At 45.9% G+C, this 23394-nt stretch overlaps 4 protein-coding genes across 4 annotated transcripts; 1 reads left to right on the top strand and 3 right to left on the bottom strand.

Moving 5' to 3' along the window:
* LOC8077513 lies at positions 1498-4401 on the bottom strand. The gene is made up of 2 exons (XM_002461213.2): positions 3894-4401; positions 1498-3571 (listed from the first exon to the last, which is right to left on the bottom strand). Exons 1-2 carry the CDS (start codon positions 3981-3983, stop codon positions 1811-1813), a joined length of 1851 nt encoding a protein of 616 aa, XP_002461258.1. The 5' UTR covers positions 3984-4401; the 3' UTR covers positions 1498-1810.
* Positions 8902-11749, top strand: LOC8084972 (E3 ubiquitin-protein ligase RING2-B). The gene is made up of 6 exons (XM_002463388.2): positions 8902-9365; positions 9442-9533; positions 9642-9787; positions 9894-9943; positions 10795-10869; positions 10963-11749. The coding sequence occupies exons 1-6, from the start codon at positions 9124-9126 to the stop codon at positions 11522-11524; spliced, it is 1167 nt and encodes a 388-aa protein (XP_002463433.1). The 5' UTR covers positions 8902-9123; the 3' UTR covers positions 11525-11749.
* On the bottom strand, positions 15267-17888 carry LOC8077512. Its single transcript, XM_021452695.1, has 6 exons — positions 17282-17888; positions 16321-16377; positions 16153-16200; positions 15918-15983; positions 15749-15804; positions 15267-15642 (listed from the first exon to the last, which is right to left on the bottom strand). Exons 1-5 carry the CDS (start codon positions 17333-17335, stop codon positions 15751-15753), a joined length of 279 nt encoding a protein of 92 aa, XP_021308370.1. The 5' UTR covers positions 17336-17888; the 3' UTR covers positions 15267-15642; positions 15749-15750.
* Positions 22455-23331, bottom strand: LOC8084970. The gene is made up of 2 exons (XM_021452860.1): positions 23193-23331; positions 22455-23110 (listed from the first exon to the last, which is right to left on the bottom strand). The coding sequence occupies exon 2, from the start codon at positions 23050-23052 to the stop codon at positions 22480-22482; it is 573 nt and encodes a 190-aa protein (XP_021308535.1). The 5' UTR covers positions 23053-23110; positions 23193-23331; the 3' UTR covers positions 22455-22479.

Genomic DNA, 23394 nt, shown 5'->3' with positions numbered 1-23394 from the left:
CTCGGTCAGTCTCGGGATTCAGAGCCTCCCCTCCCCTCCCCTCCCCTCCCCTCCCCCTCTCTCCTCTCCTCTCCTAAATAACATCATCAGCAACTGATCACCTCATCAGTGGATGGGAGTGGGAGCTCTGCACAAAGGCATGCATGCATGCTCCGCAGCCAGAGTAAAGCCCATCATGTGCATGCATCCATTACATATAGTAGATCCTTTCTTCTTCAGGGTGGTCAGGAGGCCAATGTCTCTTCTTCAGGGTGGCCAATGTAAAGGTGGTGAGCCACACCTCGGCCACCGTCTCTGATTGTAGTAATGGGTAAAAAAAGGAGAGAGAGTTGGTTTTGACAATGTTGTCAGCACTGAATACCATGATTCATGTAGTTGCAGTGATGAAGAGTTTTGATTGTGCCCTGTAGCTGCAGTGCACCAGATCGCAGAAGCAGAAGCACAACGCAGAAGCAGCATTGCTGCCACAGCCATATTGCCATGCTCCACCACTACCTCTGCAAACACTGCAACTTTGCGGCCAGGGACGACGCTGCGTGATCGACCTGGTGGTGCCTGGCCGCTCACATCATCTTCCGTCACGCAACACAAGCAAGCATGGGAGGGACGAGAGAGAGCTGCCGCAGCCTCGGACTTTATCCGCATACACTATGTGCGAGTGTGACAGACTGACACTCCATCCATTGCCTTTACAGCCTTGCGTAGCAATCCAGCATGCATTGCCTTTAGGGCCTGTTTAGATTGGTGATGAAAATTTTTTGGATGTCACATCAAATGTGTCGGAAGGGGTTTTTAGAAGCTAATAAAAAAACAAATTACATAACTCGTCAGGAAACTGCAAGACAAATTTATTAAGCATAATTAATCTGTCATTAGCATATGTGGGTTACTGTAGCACTTAAGGCTAATCATGGAGTAACTAGACTTAAAAGATTCGTCTCGCGATTCTCAACTAAACTGTGTAATTAATTTATTTTTTTATTTACATTTAATGTTCCATACATGTGTCTAAAGATTCGATGGGATGGATGAAAAAAAATTTGGTGGGAACTAAACAGGGCCTTACAGAAACCAAACCTCCTTCTCCTTGCTGCCATTGCCATTGCCATTGCAATTGCCATGATGCTGATGCCACCTCCTCTCTTGCATCACAGACTTTCACTTTTAATGCATAAAATAAAATGGGGAACCGAACTAACACAGGAGGACTGGACTGCCCTAGGACGAAAACTGTACAAAATTTGCACTACCAACGAGCATCTACAGTAGACGCCCAAGAGATGAATTCCTGCATTGCATGCACTTAGGCCTTGTTTAGTTCCGAAAATTTTTTGGATTTCGCTACTGTAGCCATTTTATTTTTATTTGACAAATATTGTCCAATCATGAATTAACTAGAATCAAAAGATTTGTCTCGCGATTTACAGACAAACTGTGTAATTAGTTTTTATTTTCGTCTATATTTAATGTTTCATGCATGTACCGCAAGATTCGATGTGACGGGGAATCTTGAAATTTTTTTGGATTTTGAGGTGAACTAAACAAGGCCTTAATATAACCCTATAAACTCGGAAAAGGACCTGCTGCTGTGCTGACACGACAAACCAAGGAAGCCAAATCAAAATCTCAACAAAATTTGCTACTATTTTTGCTCGATATATAATCTCTTCCTCCTCCCCCACACTACTTGGAATGGAAAGCTGACTTGCCAAACTACTTGGAATGGAACACACTACTTGGAATGGAAAGCTGACTTGCCAAACTGTACAATGCTTGCAACTTCGAGTTCATCGTTGGATCCGATCCACCATCAGCAGCTCATTGCCTCGCACTTCACCGGAATCGCCCGCTCGAACCCGCCACGGGACAGCAGGGTGCCCACCACCGCCATGTCGCGGCAGAACACGCCCTGGAACGCTGGGCTCAATGGCGTCGCCGCGGTCACCACTGTCCTGGGCATTGGAATCACCGCTTCCGGCGGCATGGTGGTGACAATAACGTTGCCACCGTTTGCAATGGCGAGGGGAAGAACAGGCTTCTCTGGCATTGTCGTCACTTCTTCTTCTTCTTCTTCTTCTTCTTCTTCTTCTTCTTCTTCTTCTTCTTCTTGCTTGGGTTCCGACTCTGCCATGGCAGCCAAATCAGCAGCAGCAGCAGCCGCCGCCGCCGCCGCCGCGTCCTTGGCCCTCTGCCTCTCCGCAGCCTCCTCGTCCAGCACGGCCGACATGATGAACGAATACCCCTTCTGCAGCATCCGGTACAGGAACAGCGCCGACATGCGCGCCTGGTCGCGCACGGCCTCCAGGTCGCGGTGCTCGTCCACCAGCTCCAGCCTCTCCGCGAACGACACCGACCGGTCGGGCTTCAGCTTCAGCGTCAGCACCAGGTGCGCGCGCTCCAGCTCCGACCGCGTGCACCCGCGCCGCACCCCGAGGAGGGCGTAGTAGTCGACGCTGCACCCTTCGCCGGCGGCGACCCGGCCGCGTAGCAGCTGGATACGCGCGGTGAGCGTGCGGTGCGCGCCGGCGATCTCCCCGAACCGGATGCCGCCCTGCGGCCGCCAGCTCGGCCCCGGCAGCTTGCCGTCCCGGAGCGCGGCGTCGTACAGGAGCTTGAGGTGGTCCAGGTCCCGGAGGCAGTCCGGGAGCGCGCCGACCGACTCCAGCAGGTCGGCGCGCGCGCGCAGCGCCGGGATGAAGGCCGGGTCGAGCGCCAGCGCGCGGTTGCAGTCCGCGATGGCGTCCGCGGGGCGCCCCGCCGATCGGAACGCGGCGGCGCGGCCCACGAGGCAGGCCGTGGCGAAGGGGTGCGGCAGAACGCTGCGGCGCGTGTCGAGCACCTTGTTGAAATGCCGCACGGCCTCGCCGGGGAGGCCGGCGTCGAGCGCTGCAACCGCCGCGGCGCGGCGGCGGAGGAGGAGCTTCACGTGCGCGAGCAGCTGGGACACGGACTCCGCCTCGGACGCTGAGGTGGAGCTGCACTTATTGGAGGACGACGTCCTTGTGTTGTTGGACGGCGAGAAGCTGTCCTCCGACCAGCACACGCTCTCGCGCCGGAACGCCGCGGTGGCCAGGCGGCGGCCGGTTTGGAGAAGCACCACCGCGTCCTCCATCAGGCCGAGGTGGAAGCAAGCTTGGCCCAGGGCCAAGTACCTCCACTGGTAGGCCTCGGTGCCGGAGCTCCTGGAGAAGCTTGCGACAAGGCGGCGCTTGAGGTCGGACACGTCGAGGCAGCAGAGGAAGCGGGTGGCGCCGGCGTCGAAGCGGTCGCGGTCCGGGGACAGGAGCTCAGCCCCGGAGCCAGACGAGGACGAGGTGGTGGCGTCGTCGGCAGAGCACGACTTGGCGCAGCTGGGGATGTAGTCGCGGAGCATGTCGGCGACGTCGCGGTAGCGCCTGAGCGCAAGGAGTGCCCGCGCCCGGAGCTCTAGCGCCGCCTCAGCCCGCGGCGACATCTCGAGAGCGGCGGTGACCAGGGCGAGCGCCGCCACCGCCGCGTCGTCCCCATCGTCGGTGTCCTGCGCCGCCGCAGCGAGAGCCGCCCGCGCCTCGCCGAGGTACGTATCGATCACCTGTCGCACAGAACACATCGCAATCAACAAGTCATCAGCAGAGAATTCAAGAGTATACTATCCTCCGGCGCATGCAAAAGGAAAGGACAATAATAATGAAGGCGTCCTCGAACGCCGCAAACAGAATGAATCACGGAAGAGGACGAGGACGAGGACGAGGACGAGATGAATCCACGAACGCCATGCGTCTCGCCATTGCCGAACAAGACTGACACCTCGGTCTCTCCGATCCTCTCGGGTCGGGAGCGAAATGATGTTGCGGGCAGGGCATGGGGACGGAGGAGAATGGGAAGGGGAGGGGAGCAATGCAGGCTGCACGAACCTTCTTGTTGTTGCGTCGCAGCCACTTGATGCGTTTCTTGGCCGGAGCGGAGGAAGGGGACGGCGGCGCCATTGCGTCTCTCTCGCGCATGAACCGGGCCGGCCCTCAATCAAAGATATATATGGGAAGAAGAAGTTTCCTTGTTGTGCCTGCCAAACTGATGATTCGATCCGATCCCGATTGATTGATCCGGATGAGATGATGAATTGGGGATCCGAAATGCCAGCCGCTTGTGTGGGGATGACGATGAGTGCTGACTGGTTTTGCTTTGAGGGAAAGAAAGCATCGATCCTCCACTCCAACAAGTTCCTTCCTAATCCTAGCTGGAAGAGATGCCCCCCTTTGCAGCAGCCCCTACCGCCAAAATATAAACAAGGAGGCCTAGGAGGACTGGAGCGGTGCGGAGGGGAGCAGCCAGCTTTTCTTTTTTTTTTTTAGAAAAAAAAAGATAAAGATGATGATGAGGAGACTGAAAGAGAGGTTTAAAGATTCAAGCTGCGGTATGCGTGATTATTGCATTAGCAGCAAAATTGTCAGTTTTTATATAGTATTAGCCCAAACACAGACACAATAGTGTTTGGAGGATAATAAGTGGATTTTTTTACCCGGTTGGTTATGGTTATGGTTATGGTTGTGGTTGGGTTGGGCAGACAGAGGCAGGTGTGCATTGCATTGTTGGCATGGCCATGGTCTGGTCACATGTGGATGTGGAGGGCAGTGGTCTTTCCAGCAGAGCAGGACGGAGCAGGAGCACCATTATCCAGCCTAAGCCATGTGTTCCGGCAGCTCCACATCCACCACCACTTTTATTTGCTCTTAATTGTTGTTGTTGTTGTTGTTTTATTATACAAAGTACGTACTACATTATTGGTAGAGCATTGGAGAATAATAATAATAATAATAATAATAATAATAATAATAATAATAATAATAATAATAATAATAATAATAATAATAATAATAATAATAATAATTGGACAATATTTATCAAATACAAATGAAAGTACTACTATTTTTATTTTATAAAATTCTTTAGAAGTAAACAAGAGTTTAGGGTTCCGTTCCGTGTCGCCGCAGCCAAGGGCACCATGGGATGCTCTGCCGCCAAGGATATCGTCCTCCTCTGCCCTCGATCGCACTCACACGCACGCAGACAGCCTGAAAACCTCCAAGGCACCAGCGCATGACTTGCTGGTCAAGTGATGATCGGTATTCATTCATTCCACTGTAGCACTGCAGGATGATCGGGATCGCCCCCAGGTCAACGATGCTGCCAACGTCCAACGTCTGCAGCCAGATTCCCTCTCTCCTGTCACATCTACTACTACTCGTAATAATGGACATGAACACTGTAGTATAGTAATTATCTTGGCCAAGGTCTTGTTTTTTTTAAAAAAAATTCAAAACTTTTCAAGATTCTTTATTCCATCGACATAGAATATTAAATAAATAAAAAATAACTAATTATACATTTTATCTATAATTTATAAGATAAAATTTTTAAACCTAGTTAATTTATAATTAAATAATAATTGTCAAATACAAACAAAATTGATATCGTATCCAAAAAGTTTTTATTCGAGAACTAAACAAGGCCTAAAAAAACACTGCTGCTACTCCTGCTCCTGCTGCACCATGTTATTGATATGCAGGTAAAAGTAAAACTTGATTCGTAAAACAAGGAAACTACAGCTATTTTTCACTGCCATTGGATTCGGGGACTTGTAAATCACTAGTGCTGTACAGTATAATATACGGCTGTAAGCCTGTAAAAGTAGTCTTGGTTACCACCAGCAGCAGGAACATTGGCTGTTTTGAATCGATTCTTCTTTTTCCGCCTAGGAACCACAAACGGTCACCGAGTAGTTTTTCGTGATTCCTTTTCTTTAATCCTCTTGGTTGATAGTAGGTTTCAGATTCTCTAATAAATGTTTCTTTAATCCTCTTGGTTGACAATAGGTTTTAAATTCTCGTACAAATACTTCGGATCTTAATTATTTTCAAAATTATTTATCTGATGAAAACTATAACCAATTTAAGAATATTTTGTTTCATCAGATAAATATTTTGTTAAATTCTTAAAACTAGAACTAGAAATCACAACATGTTTATCACGATTACTATAAAAAAATTTGGTTCCAATTAACTTCTTCTCTGAATCATTTCTCTCTTTATGGTGTTTGAAAACAATTCTAGTGCTTCTAATAAGAATTTAAAACATTTATCGCTTCCAAACATTTGTATTTTTCCAATTAATCATTTTAAAGTGTAATTTAAGTTAAATGGAATGCATAAGTTGTTACCCCACAAAAAGCTATGATTTTTTAGCACATTTCTATTGATCTTACCTTCTAATAAGAAAACATATTTTAAGGAGTTAAATGTATTAGTGGTCTATTAATTTATACGGATGTTTCAGCTTGGTCTATCAATTTGAAAATTTGATTTTAGTACCTAGTTAGGAAAAAGATTGTTGCTAATGCTAATATTAATTTGTTATGAGAGAAAACACTGTTTTATAATTGAAATACAGTGCTGATAAGTTTAAGCTAACATTGGCTTCAAACAGTGTTGTTACACTATGTTATCGTTATGCAGGTAAAAGTAAAACTTGATACCATATTTTAAGGAGTTAAATGTATTTACCATATTTTAAAGAGTTAAATGTATTAGTGGTCTATTAATTTATACGGATGTTTCAGCTAGGTCTATCAAATTGAAAAAATGATTTCAGTACCTAGTTAGAAAAAAGATTGCTGCTAATACTAATATTAATTTGTTGTATGAGAGAAAACATTGTTTTATAGTTGAAATGCAGTGCTGATAAGTTAAAGCTCACACTGGCTTTAAACAGTGTTGTTGCACTAAGTTATCGTTATGCAGGTAAAAGTAAAACTTGATACTTAGTTAGAAGAAGGAAATTGTATCGTTTTTTCACTACACTTGGATTCGGCGACCTGTAAAACAGTAGTGCTGTATACTGCTACCGCTGGAAGGTCTTGGTCACCATCGTCTAAGCACCTCGAAGCAGTTCCGCGCTAGAATGGCTGACAAACATTTCACTGGCGACGACGAATCAATTCTTCTGTTCTGCTGAGTAACCAGAAACGGCCACCACATAGTTTATATATCGGTTCAATCATTTAAAGTGTAACGAGTTAAAATGAATTACATTTAAGTTGTTATTCTCCCAAAAAGTTATTGTTCTTAAAATATATTTTTTATTTTTATGAATTTTAATAAAAAGTATGAATAAATGCTATAGTATGTGCAAAGTCAAAGCTGCACGAAGCCCTTCCAAACAGACCTTGAGGCTGTGTTTGAAATGGTTGGGAGCAATCTCTAGGGCAGATAGCTTTCCCACACCACCATCCAAACATTCCCAAATTATGTCAAAATGTTTTTGAGAGAATTTGAATCCAAAAAAATCAACTGAAAATCTTTATCAATATTATCAATTACAATATTCGATTTTTAGCCATCCTCAAAATTATTGAAATTCATGAAATTTCATGAATTCTTTTAGATCATAACGAAAGATATGATTTCCCAAATTTATAGATTTAAACAAAATATTTAGCATGATTTATTACTACACATTTATTAGTAGAAGAAAACACAACATAAACTACTACATAACATAAACAATAGGAAATATGAGTCTAGGGCCTTGTTCAGTTCCGAAAAAGTTTCGGATTTCAGCACTATAGCATTTTGTTTTTATTTGACAAATATTATCCAATCATGAACTAACTAAACTCAAAAGATTCATCTCGTGATTTACAGGTAAACTGTGCAATTAGTTTTTATTTTCGTCTATATCTAATGCTTCATGCATGTGCTCCCAGATTTGATGTGACGGAGAATCTTGAAAAGTTTTTGGTTTTTGGGGTGAACTAAACAAGGCCTAAAGTTTACAATAACGCACATACCTTAATGTGATAAGAGACTTGAAATTCAAAAGTTTCGATGAAATTTCTCATAAATTTTGAACCCTAGGTTAAGTAAGGGCTAAGGATGCAAGCGGCGGCGGGCCAACCACTAAATCCGCTGGGCTAACCCACACCGCAACCCACTTAAACTAGTGCTGCAAACCCACTATTCTCGAGCGGCTCAACGCGGCTCGTCCATGTAGCCCAGCGGCGCCGCAATAACCCGCAAAGGAGTGGGTGCGATTGCAAAGGGTGGATAGAGGACGAAGTGACGAACCCATGCAGTAGCTAACACCGGCCTAGGCTGGCACCATGCGCAGAGCTGTGCCTCTGGCCGAGCTGACTATGTCGTGTCTTTGTTGCTCGTGCCCCGTGCTGAGCCGGCTCCTACCTACCGGTCGCGGAGCCAATACATGGCAAGCATGACAGGTACGTGAGCACTCTGGCTCGGAGGCCACGGTTGCCTGCATGACATCGCGCCGCGCGATAGCGTTTCTCCACGCTTACTCGCTGATGGCCATTTGCCATGCTTTTTCCATTCCTGCTAACCTTGCTTGGTGGTTGCTTCATTGCTTTGCCAGACGAAGGACGTATTCAAAGGGAAATTTTATCTACCACGTGATATGCGCCGCCGCCCAATGTGCCTGTGCATCAACTATTTATAAATTATCATAGCAAGTCTAGTTTGTGTAACTAGATGAATCCGATGGCTGAAGAGAGGCGTTGCAGCAGTTAAGAAGTCTGTCTGTAAGTGGTGCTACAAGCAGCGTTGTGCGGGCTGCCGCATAAACCCGCAAAAGCAAGCGGCGTTTTGCGGTCTGCCGCACGCACCCGAAAAATCTCTCGCGGCTCATGCGGACGCGGGGCGGGCTGAGCACCGCCGCCCCACTTGCATCGTGAGTAAGGCCTTGTTTAGTTCCGAAAAGTGAAAAATTTTCGGTACTGTAGCACTTTCGTTTGTTTGTGACAAATATTATCCAATCATGGACTAACTAGGATCAAAAGATTCGTCTCGTGATTTCCAGCTAAACTGTATAATTAGTTTTTGTTTTCGTTTATATTTAATGTGTCATGCATGTGTCATAAAACTCGATGTGACGAGAAATCTTGAAAACTTTTTGGTTTTCAGGGTGAACTAAACAAGGCCTAAGGGCAGAAGCCGCCGCCTTCCGCTACCATTTCGAAACTCCCGATCCGCGGGGCGACCGTTGCTTCTTCTGCCCCCCCCTCACTCAGCGCCCACGGCTACCAAATCGGCATCGCCAGAGGGAGGAAGGGAGGGAGGGAGGGAGCTAGGGATGGCGTCCAGAGACCTTCGCGGCAGCCCTAGATCCGCGCCGCGTCGCCATGGGGCGGCGGCGCCCAAGGACGGCTCCGACCTGCTCAGCCCGCGGTTCCGGTCGGCCGCCGAGCTGGCCGGGTGGGACGAGGAGTCCGTCCTCGCCGCGATGGTCGTCGAGGACACCCCCGTGCGCGAGTCCCGTCGCAAGAGGCGGGCCTCCACCTCCTCCGCCGGCGGCAGCGCCGGATCCAGCACCAGGTACGCCGCCCGACCCGCCTAATTCCTTCTCTGTCTGGTTCATGATCACATTCGTCTGAATGCCGCCTTCTCATAGAAAGAGGAGGCCTCGTAGGCAGTTTCCGGCCAAGATTCCGCCGGTGGTTCTCGCGCTCGACGACGAAGACGACAAGACGGACACTGCGGAAGGTTTGTGCTGTTCCCAAGATTGAATCGATTTTCTTGGCAAAATTTGTGCTACGAGTATAATCTTCTTGAGCGTTTTCTCTCTCTGTCGTTGATTTGGAAATCCCCTAGACGGCAAATCGGAAGTGAAGGCCACCAAGGAGGAAGAGAAGGTTGTCCTTGTGGGCGACAAGGAGGCGTCAGGATCTGGCGAGAAGGCAGCGGCCACCGGCAACATGCCGTGTATGGATCGCCTCCGGGAGGAGCTCTCTTGCGCGGTAAGGGTGCTTCTTTTCTTTTCTACTATGATATATGACGAGGTTACATCTGTGATTTCGTACTAGATGGTATTGAGGATTGAATTGGGAATTGCATTTTCTGCAGATTTGCCTGGAGATCTGCTTTGAGCCGACCACCACGCCTTGTGGGCACAGGTAATTTCTAACTGTGCTTTTGGAAAAAAGAAAAGTAGTTTGTTGAATTCTGTATGCAAAGAGAAGAAATTGGAATCTTTCCTTGGTTCATTCTGTTTGTGCCGTGTGCAACCGTAGGATGCCAGTTGCTTCCCGTGAGTTGCACATTCATTTTGTATGCTGATTGCCTGTCAAAAGTGATTTCTTCTATTGTCCAAAGTGCAGTTTAACGAATGATCCTGGAATTTGGTAAAGTTTTGTTGGTTACTGTCTGAGAAGCCTGTTAATTACCCTGGCCAAATGGACCACAAAAGCTATTTGCAATGTACATGTGTGCTTGTTGCGCGTTCACAATTCCTTTTTTTCCTGACTTTGTTTATATACGAGACTGTAGTACTATGATTTTCATCGCTACTTTGACTTTGCTTTTATAGTAAAAAAAGGTTACTTGATTTCAGAAAGCATGTATCCGGCATGCAACATAGCAAGAATTACTGTATAGTTCAGTTCATTTTAGTTGCTGTGACCATACAATGCTTGTTTATCATGTAGATGTTCAGTTCACAAATCTTTGTTTTCTGATTCTCTATATGTAGGACTATGGAATACTTCTCATTGTTAGGCTGGAGTGGAAATAAATTAGTATTGTATGAAAGAGGGCTTTTTTTTAATCCTGAGGTTTATCATTTCAAATATCTCAACTAAGTGGTGGTTATCTGTACATTGTCCACCAATCTAAAATTTTGCTCATTATACCGTTTTTTGAATTGAACATTCTTTGATGTAATTATGTTGTTGAATATTTTAAGTCGGTTTCTTCATTACTCTGTAAACTGTTCTGAAACTCATATTACTGCTACTCTATTTAACAGCTTCTGCATGAAATGCTTAAGACATGCTGCAGCGAAGTGTGGGAAACGGTGTCCAAAATGCAGGCAATTAATCAGGTATGTCTTTCTTCAAAGCTGTGCAATATCGACAAAAGATGTGTTTGCTCAATAAACTGTAAAGGCTTTGACTAAATGATTGTAACTCTGCAGCAACTCAAGATCGTGCACCATCAACACTGTACTCTGGAACACCATTCAGCTCTTGTTTCCTAGTGAAGTTGAGGCAAGAAAGAGTTCAACCTCATCACCTTCACCATGCGGCAAGGATGTGAACCGTAGCCCACTGAGAGCTAATAGGTTCTCACAAGGTGGCACCGGTATGAGAACTAGAGCTAGGAGCAGCAGCAGCTTCATCACCGAAGGTAGAACAAGAAGCAGCTACAGGACGTTCCTCGAACCTGGCAGTACAACAAGAACCAACACTAGCGCGAACTTCATCAGCACACATGGCAACACAAGAAGCAGTAACAGCAGGAGTAGGGGCTTCGTCTCGGCCTCGCAGCTGCTGTTGCCAAGGAGCACAGTAGGATCAGAACAATCTGAAGATGCTGCGTTGGCTTACAGGTTGCAACAGGAGGAGTTCATGAATGCCTTTGAGGAGCCTGAGCAGGAGAGGCAGACACGGAACGCCGTGTCCACAGCACGAGACACTCTGAGAGAAATCGCCTCCCGGGCCATCCGCCTCCGTGCTGCTCGAGGCTGGCCTGTTTAATATTCTTTTGCTTGCTCGTCTTTGGTTTGTTGATAACTCTCTCGTCTTCCGGTCAACTTTACAGAAACCTCTTGTTTTTGTTATTGTTCTGTGTAATGTTCAGTAGCCTGAACAAGTTTGACACTTGATGATGATTTTCCATTGTATTTGGGTGTGGCCATAATCCTTTGGCGCATGGAATATTAATTTGCTGATGTAAGCTAGTGGCAAGTACTGTTTAACATATAGGCATTTCTGGTGCTGCTGCTGCATGCATACGGCATTCTTTACTGCATACTGCATGCATACGGCTTTCCAAGAACAGGGCCGGTTTGCTTGAGCTGTAGTTTTTGAGCTTTTTTGGCTCACAAGTGGTTTTCTGCTGTTTTTTTTTTACTTGTGCCTATTGCCATCATGGTATCATGCCATGCCGTGAGGTCCCTGCAGTTCCATCGCTTGCATGCATCGATCCAACTTTACAGTAGCCTACTGCTGCTGTTGCCTGTGTGTTGGATTTATGGACCAATTTTTTTCATACACAGACAGCCCTTCATCTCCAGTACTTGCAATCCTGGACCCTGTTTTTCGCTATAATAAAGCCATGGGTCCTTGACCTGTCCCCTTCATCATCATCTATATAGTATATAGTAGGCGGATTATATATGTTAGGCTCAGCTAGCCGCGCAGGACATGGCAGCATCGTTTGTTGGTGTTTTTCAGAACACATAACTGCAGTTGCATCTTCATCATTCATGTGATCCATCAACCAAATTATTGGTGGTTAAGTAGCGGCGGGCAGTGTTAGTTATTGAGCAGTACTACTACGTGGTACAGTACCTAGCTAGCAGGCAATTAGCGATTGGACGTTTGCATTGCCGCATTGGTGGTTTTGTTATGTCCTGGTGTTTTCCGTTTGCAAACAAATGATGAAGGATATGGAAGAATCAGGTTTTGCATGGTTTATAAGACTGTTATGTACTATACTATACTGAATCGATCAAGTGTCGCGTCAGTGTCATGCATCCTTCTAGCTTAATTAGTCCTACATGATAGCAGTAGTTAGTTAGTACATCAGCAAGCTAAGACTGTTGTCTCCAGTTTAACGGCCACAGCACCGTACCAGGAAATAATGCATGGGGTGGATATAATATGCATGATAAATAGTGTAGTACAAGCATACACATTACCTGGCACTCCATGTGTGACATTATACATGCTCATAGCTCTATCATTTTTTTTAGGTGGTTGCATTGAATTTTAAGGCTCAGTTTGTTAGAGCTGTGCTGTGGAAGACTTTAGGTCATTTTTCTTTTCCTCCTCAAGATAAACTAGAAGCGGGTGAAGCCACTAGTTTAAGGCCTTATTTAGTTTCATCCAAAATCCAAAAAAAAATTCAAAATTTCTTATCACATTGAATTTTACGGCACGTGCATAGAGCATTAAATATAGATAAAAAATAACTAATTGCATAATCTATCTTTAATTTGTGAGATGAATTTTTTGAGCTTAATTAATCCGTGATTGAACAATAATTACCAAATACAAACGGAAATGCTATCGTAATATTCAGAAGAGTGACGAGAAATCTTGATTCGGGGTACTATCCACTACTCGTATATATGCAGAAGCTGAGGCAGCTATGTTGGTGTTGCTTTCTCGATGAACAATGAAAAGGCAAGGCAAGGCAACACAAGAAACAATACGAGTTCATTATATATTCAGAACTCATCACTTGCATGCTCCATCCGGACCACCCAAAGTAGCAGTACAACATCAATTCAATGTCGATTCGGCACATAAACTCATGCGAACAGAGCGATAGCTCATACATATATAGATTATTTCTGTAGATTGATGAAAGTAGCAGTACAATGTCGATTTAAATGTCTAATTAGTTCTGTTCTATTGGATGTTATATGAGTAATTTATAGGGTATTTGGATATTAATAAAAAATAAATTACAGATTTTGTCAATACTCCACGAGATGAATTTATTAAGTCTAATTAATTTCTTATTAGCATGTATGTACTGTAGCAATTGGGCTTAAAATCATCTCATAAATTAGTCTATAACTACATTTTTAGTTTTGTAAATAGTCTATATTTAATACTTTATATATGTGTCCAAACATCCAATCTGATAGGGACTAAAGTTTAACAACAATAATCAAATGGGGCGTTATTCCTCCATCCTACTTCTATAAGTACCTTCGAAAAACTAAGCTAGCAGATCACGAGATTTACGAAGTCAACACAGACGTCTCGCTGTCATCGGGGACGTCGTCTACCACTAAAAGCGTAGCAACGTTAAATTCTGAAATAAATTCAAAAAAATACGAGTACACGTGCTAAGTCGAGGACTTAAACCCGGGTGAAATAAGTATTAAATTTAAAGATTAAGTTGAAAGCTTTAATAAATTACAATGGAATTCAATTGCCCCATTTGGCCATTCTTCTTTCCAAGCCCGGCCCGACCAGGGATATGATGCAAAGTCTGACAGGCCCAGTGTCCACACAAATTTAAAGCCCCTCTCGGTTTCTCTCGTTCCATTATAGGAAAATCCATTCTACATCCACTTCATTTTTTCTCTCTTTTTATTCGCAAACATGTCTATCACACATATTTCATTAAGATGAAGCATAATAAGTTTACAGCAAGGTGCGGTAATAAAAATTACTGAAACCCTCCTCACCCCAAAGTTTAAGGAGCTATTGCAGGCATCCAATTTGCGACCAAAGGCACACATCCTGACTCAGTTTAGATGCGAAAATTTTTGGATTTCGCTACTGTAACACTTTCGTTTGTTTATGATAAATATTATCTAATCATGGAGTAACTAGGATCAAAAGATTCGTCTTGTGATTTACAGCTAAACTATGTAATTAGTTTTTATTTTCGTCTATATTTAATGTTTCATTCATGTACCGCAAGATTCGATGTAACGAGGAATCTTGAAAACTTTTTGGGTTTTGGGTTGAACTAAACAAGGCCTCAAGTGAAGGAAGCCCCAAGCGCTGTAACTCATGAAGCCCTGATTTCATTGAGCCTCGATTACCTCCGCTTACCCTCTAAACTCTAAAGGCCGTTCAAGTTAATTTGTCCCTAGCTACTTGATAAGGTTTCTAAACCATAGAAAAATGTCTCTAGGCTTTTAAAAATTATAAAAAAAATCAAGAGAAAGAATGTGATATGAAAAATCTAAATAAAATATTTAGAGCTCTTGACTATATATTTACAAACTTCAAAAGAATAGGTTTATCTCTAGGAAAATATAAGAAAATAGAAAATTCTGAAAACATTCTAACTGATGTATAAACATGTTGCTATTCTTGTTAGTTGTGCATTACATTTTTTGTTGTGATTATTTTTTTTTACATATAAACTAGAATATTTATTGTTCTTTTAGATTTTTCTTGATAATATTGCCATTTTCCTAGAGCAATATGTTTTTCAAGCATCTAGAGATATTTTCATGAGATCTAAATTTTTTTATTTGGATTTTTTTGTATCCTAATCTATTTTTAGTTTTCTTCAAGAATAGAAGTTTATAGACTATCATTTAAAAAACATTATCAAGTATCTACCGAATTTTTAATAAAAAAAGGACAAATCCGCCTTTAAAAGTTAAAACTATTCTAAACCAAGGCAGGGAGGTAATTTGAATGGTTTTGAGAGTTAAATGGGTAAGATATCTGGTTTTGAAATTCAGGTAGTAAAATCAGTTGACAATTCAGGCGGTAGAATAGACTTTTTCCATCAGTATATACTGCACCATTCTCAGCTCCTCCAAAAGGATTTCACATTGTCATCCCAAATTGGAATATCATTCATACATTTCTTGTGTGTGTGTGTGTGTGTCTATATATATATATATAGAGTGAGAGAGAAGCCAAGTAGAGAGGATACATTTCATCTGAAACAGATGATGGCATCTACCACTTCCACAAATAAGCATATACTACTGGCAATATCTAGTCTATCTATAACCCCACTGGCTTAAATTTCCCCTAGTAGCAGGGTTCAATCCTGAATTTGCCCTAACCAATGCAATTATCCAAGCAACTAAATGACTAGTAATCCCAGCAACTCCATCTCTTCATCATGTCTCCCAGCCAGGGAAGTTTTGTAAGCCCTGGCACTACATCATCCATCCAAAAGAAACAAAGAATGACTCATCACACAATTAAATTGAAGCATCCTTAGAACCCCAAGGTGCAAGTTTCAGAGACTGCAGTTTCAGGCACCTTTAATTTTTTGCACAGGTCGGCTTGCGAGGGGGAAGCTGGTGATGGGGCGTCCTCTGCAAGCAACGAACATCTTGCTTTCACCACAATGCAATGCGACTTGCATTGATAAAACGTGTAGTGCAGTGCAGCTGAGCTAAAAATCACTGCAGGCTAGCTAGCTACTCACCTTTAGCTTTGGCTTCAAGGATTCGATAGCAGTAGCAACCCGTGCGTTGCCGCTGTTTGCAGCTTGCTGAAGCAAAGCATTTCCATCAGAAAGCAAAGGTTTCATCAGTTCAGAGAACAGCTAGGTAACATATGTTACATGATGTATCCTATGTATGGGCCTGTAGCATGCAAAAACTTGCAGAGGCAGAGATGCTCATTTATTTATTCCTGGATGGATGAGAAGGATTGGATACCTTGCCAAGGACCCAGTCCGCAGAATCGAAGTAGGCGCGCTCCTGATCCTACACAAGAAAACCACCAAATAAAAAAAAATCATCAGATGCTATACTACTGTAAGCAAATTCCTTCCATGCTCATCGGTGCTGCATGCTTAAGGTTGGTCAGCCTAGCAATAGTAATACCTTTGAAATCAGAGGCTTCTTAGGCGCCATTCCACCATACTTCTTCTCAACGAAAGCCTGCAGCTCAGAGTATATTGCTGTTAAGCCTCATGTTCAGTGCAGTAACCAGTAGCGTATAGCATTGAACGCTAGCTAACAAAACCCACACCATATTCATATGGAGTCCTGCATTTACACATTCTTATTACTTTCTTGATTGACACAAGGCTGCCAAATCATGAGTGCAACAAGATAGTGCATGACCCAACAAGGCAACCAACACAGGCAGGCAGGTTCATGAAAACAAGTCCATGCAGATGGACCCCCAAACATGAGAGATTCCAAAATTGTCTCGCTCTCATTGGTGAAAAAAATAAGAAGGCCTGTACTGCTGTGGTCTGCAATGAACAGAATGCATGCGCTGGCCTTGGCCCGCGGGTCTTATTCAGAGTATCGATCAGAAAAGTTCAGTCAAGAGATTCTTCACATCATTTTCGCCTTTTTGGTTTTTGGTGGATGTAATGTAAGGTTCAGTCCAGTGATTACTTTTCCCGCAAAAGAAAAAAGGTTCAATGAGTCGCTTTGCATACTAGGCCTCCCCTGTCCTGTTGTTACAGAACAGACTGTCCTATTAATTTCTGTTTTTTTACTGAGAATTACTGAATCAGATAACAGGATTAGTGCTTGAGATGTCCAGAGAGCAGACTTAGACGATCCACATTGCATCCTGCTCCAGAACGCAAAGCAGAGAAAAAAGAGGACAATTTCTTATGGTTCTTGAATTTCCAAACATGGTGGATCAGGCAAGAGGAAAATTGAGGCAGAGAAAAACATGTGAACAAAAAGAGGCATAGAGAGATAATGAAAACTCTGTGGTAGATCAGAAGAAAGGAGCACGATTGATGGCAACAAAGAATGCAATTAACACCACGCATGGCGTGGCAGGGTAGTAAGTAGAGCAGAGCAGAGCAGGCAGCTGTACCTCTTCTCCCGTGGCCACCGACGCCGCCGATGAGTTGCTGCTGCCGTCGGCCATCTCTTGTTGGCAACAAGAGGGCAATTAACACCGCTCCCAGGAAGAATATCGATGAGACACACAAAGTATGAAACGCCGGAAGTATATAGTAGTAGAGAGATAATAAAAAAATAAAAGAAAGGAAGTGGATTGGATTTAGGTAGGTGAGGGAGAAGCTTGGCACGGCACGTACACCACGTACTGTATGGAAGCCTGCTGCAAGGCAAGGGAAGGGGGAGGGAGACAAACAGATATGGGGATTGTGTGATATGGTTGGCGTGTGCCATGGATATGGATTGGAGCTCTCATATATATAGACAGAGAAAGAAGAGAGCACGCGTCTTGTGATCCCATGTGTGTGAAAGAGAGCGAAATCCACATCCACTAGGCGGCAGGGGCAATGCCAATTGCCAATGCATGGGACCATTGCCATATTCCCTGCCTAGTGTCTTTATCTATCTATTTATTTATTGTGCTGCTTACTCAAAGTATGCTATTTATATTTATACAGTGGATTGCACCTGCACGTCTGATGGGACACCCTCACGGTCCCACACCCATACAAAAAAGAAGAAGAAAGCACATCCCGCATCGCCGACCCTCCATCGCCCCCGTCCACCTGAACACAAGAAGAAAAAGAAGAAAAGCACAAACCTGCACCGCCCCCACGCGCACGGGAGAAGTGGATCGAACATGTCCTAGCCCTCGCACGCACGGGATCCGCCCCCTCTCTTGACCTTGTCGGCCTCCTAGCACCTTGGTTCGCCACCGGCTCGCCCTCAAAGCTCGGCCCTAGCTCGCCACCCTCCTTTTGCCGCTGCAACAGTAGGATGCAACATCTACCAAGACCTAATACAACAACCGAAGAAAACTATTGCAACATCAACATGGACCTAATGCAACAAACAAAGAAAACCATTGCAACATCAACCCAAATCTAATGCAGCAAACCAAAAAAATCATTGCAACATCAACCCAAATCTAATGCAGCAACGAAGAAAATCATTGCAACATCAACCCAGAGAGCTCGCCGCAACCCTAGCCTACTACAACATCAACCAAGACCTAATGCAATAAAAGAAGAAAACTATTGCAACAACAACAACAAAGACCTAATGCAACAAACGATAGAAAACCATTGCAACATCAACCCAGATCTAATGCAACAAACGATAGAAAATTATTGCAACATCAACCCAAACCTAATGCAACAAATAGAGAAAACCATTGCAACATGGTGATGAGCTGAACCCCAGAGAGCTCGTTGAAACCCTAGTCATCACCACATCCCATAGATCCAAAGGGAGGAGAAGTAGGAGAGGAGGAGGAGCAGATCTAGAGGAGGGAAGAGGAGAGACGCCTCGGATCCAAATCCCTCCCCACCTACCTCATCGGAGCCATGTCGTCATCATCGTCTTCGGATGCATGGAGGTGAGAGCGCGAGTGAGAGAGAGCAGGGACACGTGGATGTCGTTGCAGGGGGAGGGAGGGAGAGAGAGAGAGGGAGGGTTGGCTCGCTGGCCATCACGCGGCGTGGAAAGCGCGTCGACGAGCAGCCTAGGTGGGCGTGGCACCGGCGAGCCGTGTGGGGCATGTGCGCTCGTGCGAGTGTTGCCGCGGCGGCGAGCGACGGAGAATGGAGCAGGCAGCGCTCGAGTGGGATGAGAAGAGGAGAAAAGGGAAAGAAACAAGAAGATAAGGCAAGACACGCGTGGGACACCCTCTGTCAAGCTTTGTCTCTATTGCACTAGTCGTCAATGCTTGAATTGATATACAAGAAGTGAAAGAGAGATGTGAGAGCTTAGCTTGCCAGAGAAAAGACAAGTTCACACCTCCTTGGGAGGGTGATGGAGGGACTAGGGAGAGGAGAGCAAGACAAGATCACTTATAAATATAATCATACTACTAGAACCCTATAATCAACTACAAACAACTTTTTTATTATACGAGTAAGTAGTACTGCTAAGTAGTCTATTGGGGGAGATTTAACTTTTTACCATTATAGCGGTGGACACCTCCTCAAATAGCATTTTAACGGTTGCCGATACAATTTCACCACAAGAAAACGAAAATGGATACAAAAATATCATTTTTGCTCACATGGCACGCCACGCCGGCAGCCACAATGATACTGAGTCATCATTCACATGAGAAAAGACTATCATGCCCCTCCCCTCTTTCTTTCACCCAGGCCATAGATTAAAGGATGAACGGCTCAGGATAGCTGCAGCCCGAGATACGTATACTTGTATTTTTTAAAGACATTTCTTATTTATTTTTCAATGGAAAAAGAGCGTATATGATGTCATCATGGCTCAAGAAAAACACAGCGCACGACGGTCTCCGCCGTGTCCTCCGGCTTGCGGTCCACAGGGCTCCCCGTGTCTACGGCCGTCGAGGGCTATCCGTGTCTACGGCCGCGACAAATACAACAAGCACGCGATGAGCACAGCGTGGCTAGGGCGAAGACCGTCGAGGTTGGTGGCGACGCTAACGACGAAGGCGTAGAGGGCCCGCCGGCGTTACTTCCCCGCCGCGCGCACGCCATGGCCCTCTCCTACACCGCCGAGTGCGCGCTCTCCCTCGCCTGCGCGCGGTGGGTGGCCCGCCGCCTCTCCCTCTCGGGCGCCAACGACAGCGCGTCGTGGCCCGCGGCCTCGCCCGGCTCCTTCGCGCCCGTCCCGCGCGCCTGCCGCGCCGCGCCGCGCTCGCCGCCTACGACGACGACAAGCAGCTGGGGCCGCTGCCCTCGTTGCCGCTCTGCCCGCCGTACCGCCTCCTCCACAACCGCGCTCGCGGGGAGGTGGCGCTCGCCGTGCGCGGCCTGGGCCTCACGCGGCCAGAGGACTACCGCCGCCTCCTCGACGCCGACGCTGACGACAAAGCTTGGTGGCGTGCAGGAGAGCCTAAGGGAGCTGGTGGTCTACTTGTCCGACGTCGAGGAGAACGCGTGTTGACGTGGGGGAGTGCACGTTCTCGGAGTGCGCGGGCAGGCAGCAGTGTTTCGTGCACTGGCTGTTCGACAAAATGCGCGTCCTGTGGTGGAGAGGAAGAGGATGGAGAAGGAGAGAGCAAGGGCAGAAGGGACATTTCCCATGCCTTGCTGACGTTTGATCCGTGCTGGCATGAGGGGCTGAAATGGTATTTTTGTATCTGTTTTTGCTCTATTGTGGTGGAATTGTATGGGCAACTGTTAAAGTGCTATATGAGGAGGTGTCCACCAAATCTCCCGTCTACTGGATGGAACGAAGGAAGAAGCAATCGTGGCTGCGCAGCCATGCACATGATGGAACTGAAGCCGCGCGCGGCCGACAGTTGGTCTCAAAGCTTGGATTATATTTCTTTCGTTCCAAATTATAAGTTATTCTAAAAATTAAATCATCTTAAATTTGACCGAATTTAAAAGGTAAGATAATAATATTTATTAATTAAATGTTTATAATATACCTATTTGATGTTATAAACTTTTGTAATTTTTTCTATAATTTTGATCAAAGTTGAGATACTTTGACTCTCTAACATTCTTGGAATGACATAAAATATAATTTAGGATGGATGGAGTATTATTGTCCATCATGTTGCGTCGCTAGCTGTGTGTGTTGGCGTTGCCGTGCGTCATGCGTGGTGTGTGTATTCTTCATCATGCCTTGGATTCCAGACTCCAGTCGCTGATGATGGGATGGGTGGCTGAGCTGGGTTACGTTTCATCATCAAACCAAAGATCCGATCATATCCCGGGACCCCTCTCCCTCTCCGACGATCCGCCCCAAAATTATTAAATCCTCCTGCTGTCATATATGCTCGCCTTTTTCTGTTCCTTGGCTCTGCTTGCTTCTTCTGATTGATCCTGTGCCTTTCACCTACTCTTTTAATTCGGTGGCTGCAGATTGCTTAACTATTTGCCTTCTGGGTTCCTTCCTTAGGTCAAAACGAAAACTCGTGGTCACCACTGTATCTCGCTGTTGCTGCTGGGTTTTCCGGTCAGGCCAAAACTCTGTGGTTACTGCTGCACCTTGCTGACTGTATATGTACGCACGCGCGTGCTACTTTCTGAATCCTGATCCTTTTTTCCCATTTTACATACATACATACATACTGAAATCATTCAGGTTCTTCCATACATATTACATACACAGTGATTTTTTAGTACATTATTCCATTATTAGAGCATATATAGTAGCATTATATATTCAAGTTAAAAAGATCTCCGGATTGACGCTAACTTGCATGCATTAATCTTCTCGAACTCGAATGGATCGGATCAGAGTGATCAATTCCTGAATCAACCTGGTGCCCTGGTGGAGTAGTCCAAAGAAAACAACACTAGTAATCTGATCTAGATGTATGTAATCAATGTGCCAGATGAAAGAAACCCTAAAGCAGGATAGAGAGGGTTAATTTGGTTCGTTGTCTCGACCAAACGGCAAGCAATGGGTGCATCGTGGACGCAAAGCCAACCAGTCAGAGTGAGAGTCAGAGTCAGGGGTGGTGGTTGCACTCACTAAACCCTGCATATTGACAAAAAAAAATAGTGTTTTTATTATCTCTACCGTTGCAACGCACACACATATTTACTAGTATAATATAATTAAATAAAATAATCATCAATCAAGAACACCAGCTGCTGCCCTCATGCAATGCAAGCAGAAGCTAGTACTAAATCCACCATGCAAATGGTACAAAGTTATATCTATGCCTAGACACGAGGTAGGAGCGCGTGGAGCGGCGATTGGTGATGCGTAGCTCTCCAGTGCGATCATACTTGAGGCCAAACATGGTGAGACGGAGCTGGTGAGCCAAGCAGTAGTCGTCGTCCTCGTCCTCCATCATGGTCTCTACAACGCAAAACTTGCTTGTGTTCATGTAGGTGAGAGAGGCCATAGCGCGGTTGTCGCCCCAGCAGCCCTCGTAGTCGTAGGCTAGCTTCTCCTTGGTCATAATAATAGATGATGATTCGCTGTCGCTGCTACGGGAAGCGACTCGGCAGCAACAGACGTAGCCCTCCAGGTTAAGGCCTACCCATGCGTCCAGCTCGCTGTCGAAGTAAAGGCAGAGCCCAATCCCCATGGCACCTCCACTCCCAACGCTCGGTGTTGAACGAGTAGGTGCCCAATGGTTCGCCTGGAGCGCCCCGGTCAGCCGTGGTCATGAAGATGGTGCATCCGTCAGGGTGCAGCGCGCGCGTGGGAGATGACAATCTGACGGATGGTCAACGCCGGTGGTGGTTCCGGCAGGGTCTTCCAGGACCAGCCGCCGCCCTTGCCCTGCTGCTGCATCATCAGATGGAACGCGTGCGGATCCTCCTTGTCGAAGTAGCGATGCGACAATGCATAGACCATGCCGCCGGCAGGCACGGTGACGCCGGAGCCGCACAGCATCCGAGCAGGGGCGTGGGGGCCCACGGACACCGCCGCCGTCTCGGTGTCGTACACGACGGCGCAGCGGTGGTTCATGAAAACCAACATCTTGGTGCCTAGCGCGGAGAAGAACACACGGTCATGGTGTACGGAGCCCATCGGTGACTCTAGCCGCACCACTGGGGGCTCGGGGAGGTGCCCCTGCCCCTGCCCCTCATCCACCAAAGCGTCGGGATCAATCTTGTAGATACTGAAGCCATTCTTCCAGTCATCCAGCACCAGGTACAGGAGCTTACGGCGGCCGGCGGCGTGTCGACGGCGGCTTGGCCTCGGCTCGTCGTCCTGGCCTACGACGCCTCGCCGCTTACTGGAACTGGACATGGCGCCGCCCCCACCTCCTGATCAATAATCTTGTCTTGAATTTATGGATGGCAGATGCCTGCAGCACGTTTACATACATCAACAAACAGGATGGATCGGGAATTTGGGATACGACGAGGAGAGGAGAGGAGAGGAGTCACCTTGGCGGTGGCGGCGGATCAGGATCACAGACCGGAGGCGAATCGACCGTCGGCTCCGAATACCTAAATGGGCGCCTTGAGGGTGAGGGTGGATCGGACCCGCTCGGCCCGGCCCGGCCCGTCCTGCAGTCGACTTCCGTTCCGACTTCGACTTCAACCCCTGCTGGCTGCACTGTCCACGCTTTCAAGATTCACACATGTA

This window comes from Sorghum bicolor, chromosome 2 (assembly GCF_000003195.3).
Source record: "Sorghum bicolor cultivar BTx623 chromosome 2, Sorghum_bicolor_NCBIv3, whole genome shotgun sequence".
NCBI classification, from domain to species: domain Eukaryota; kingdom Viridiplantae; phylum Streptophyta; class Magnoliopsida; order Poales; family Poaceae; genus Sorghum; species Sorghum bicolor.
The sequence above is the reverse complement of the archived record's forward strand: the minus strand, read 5'-3'. Positions and strand labels throughout refer to the sequence as shown.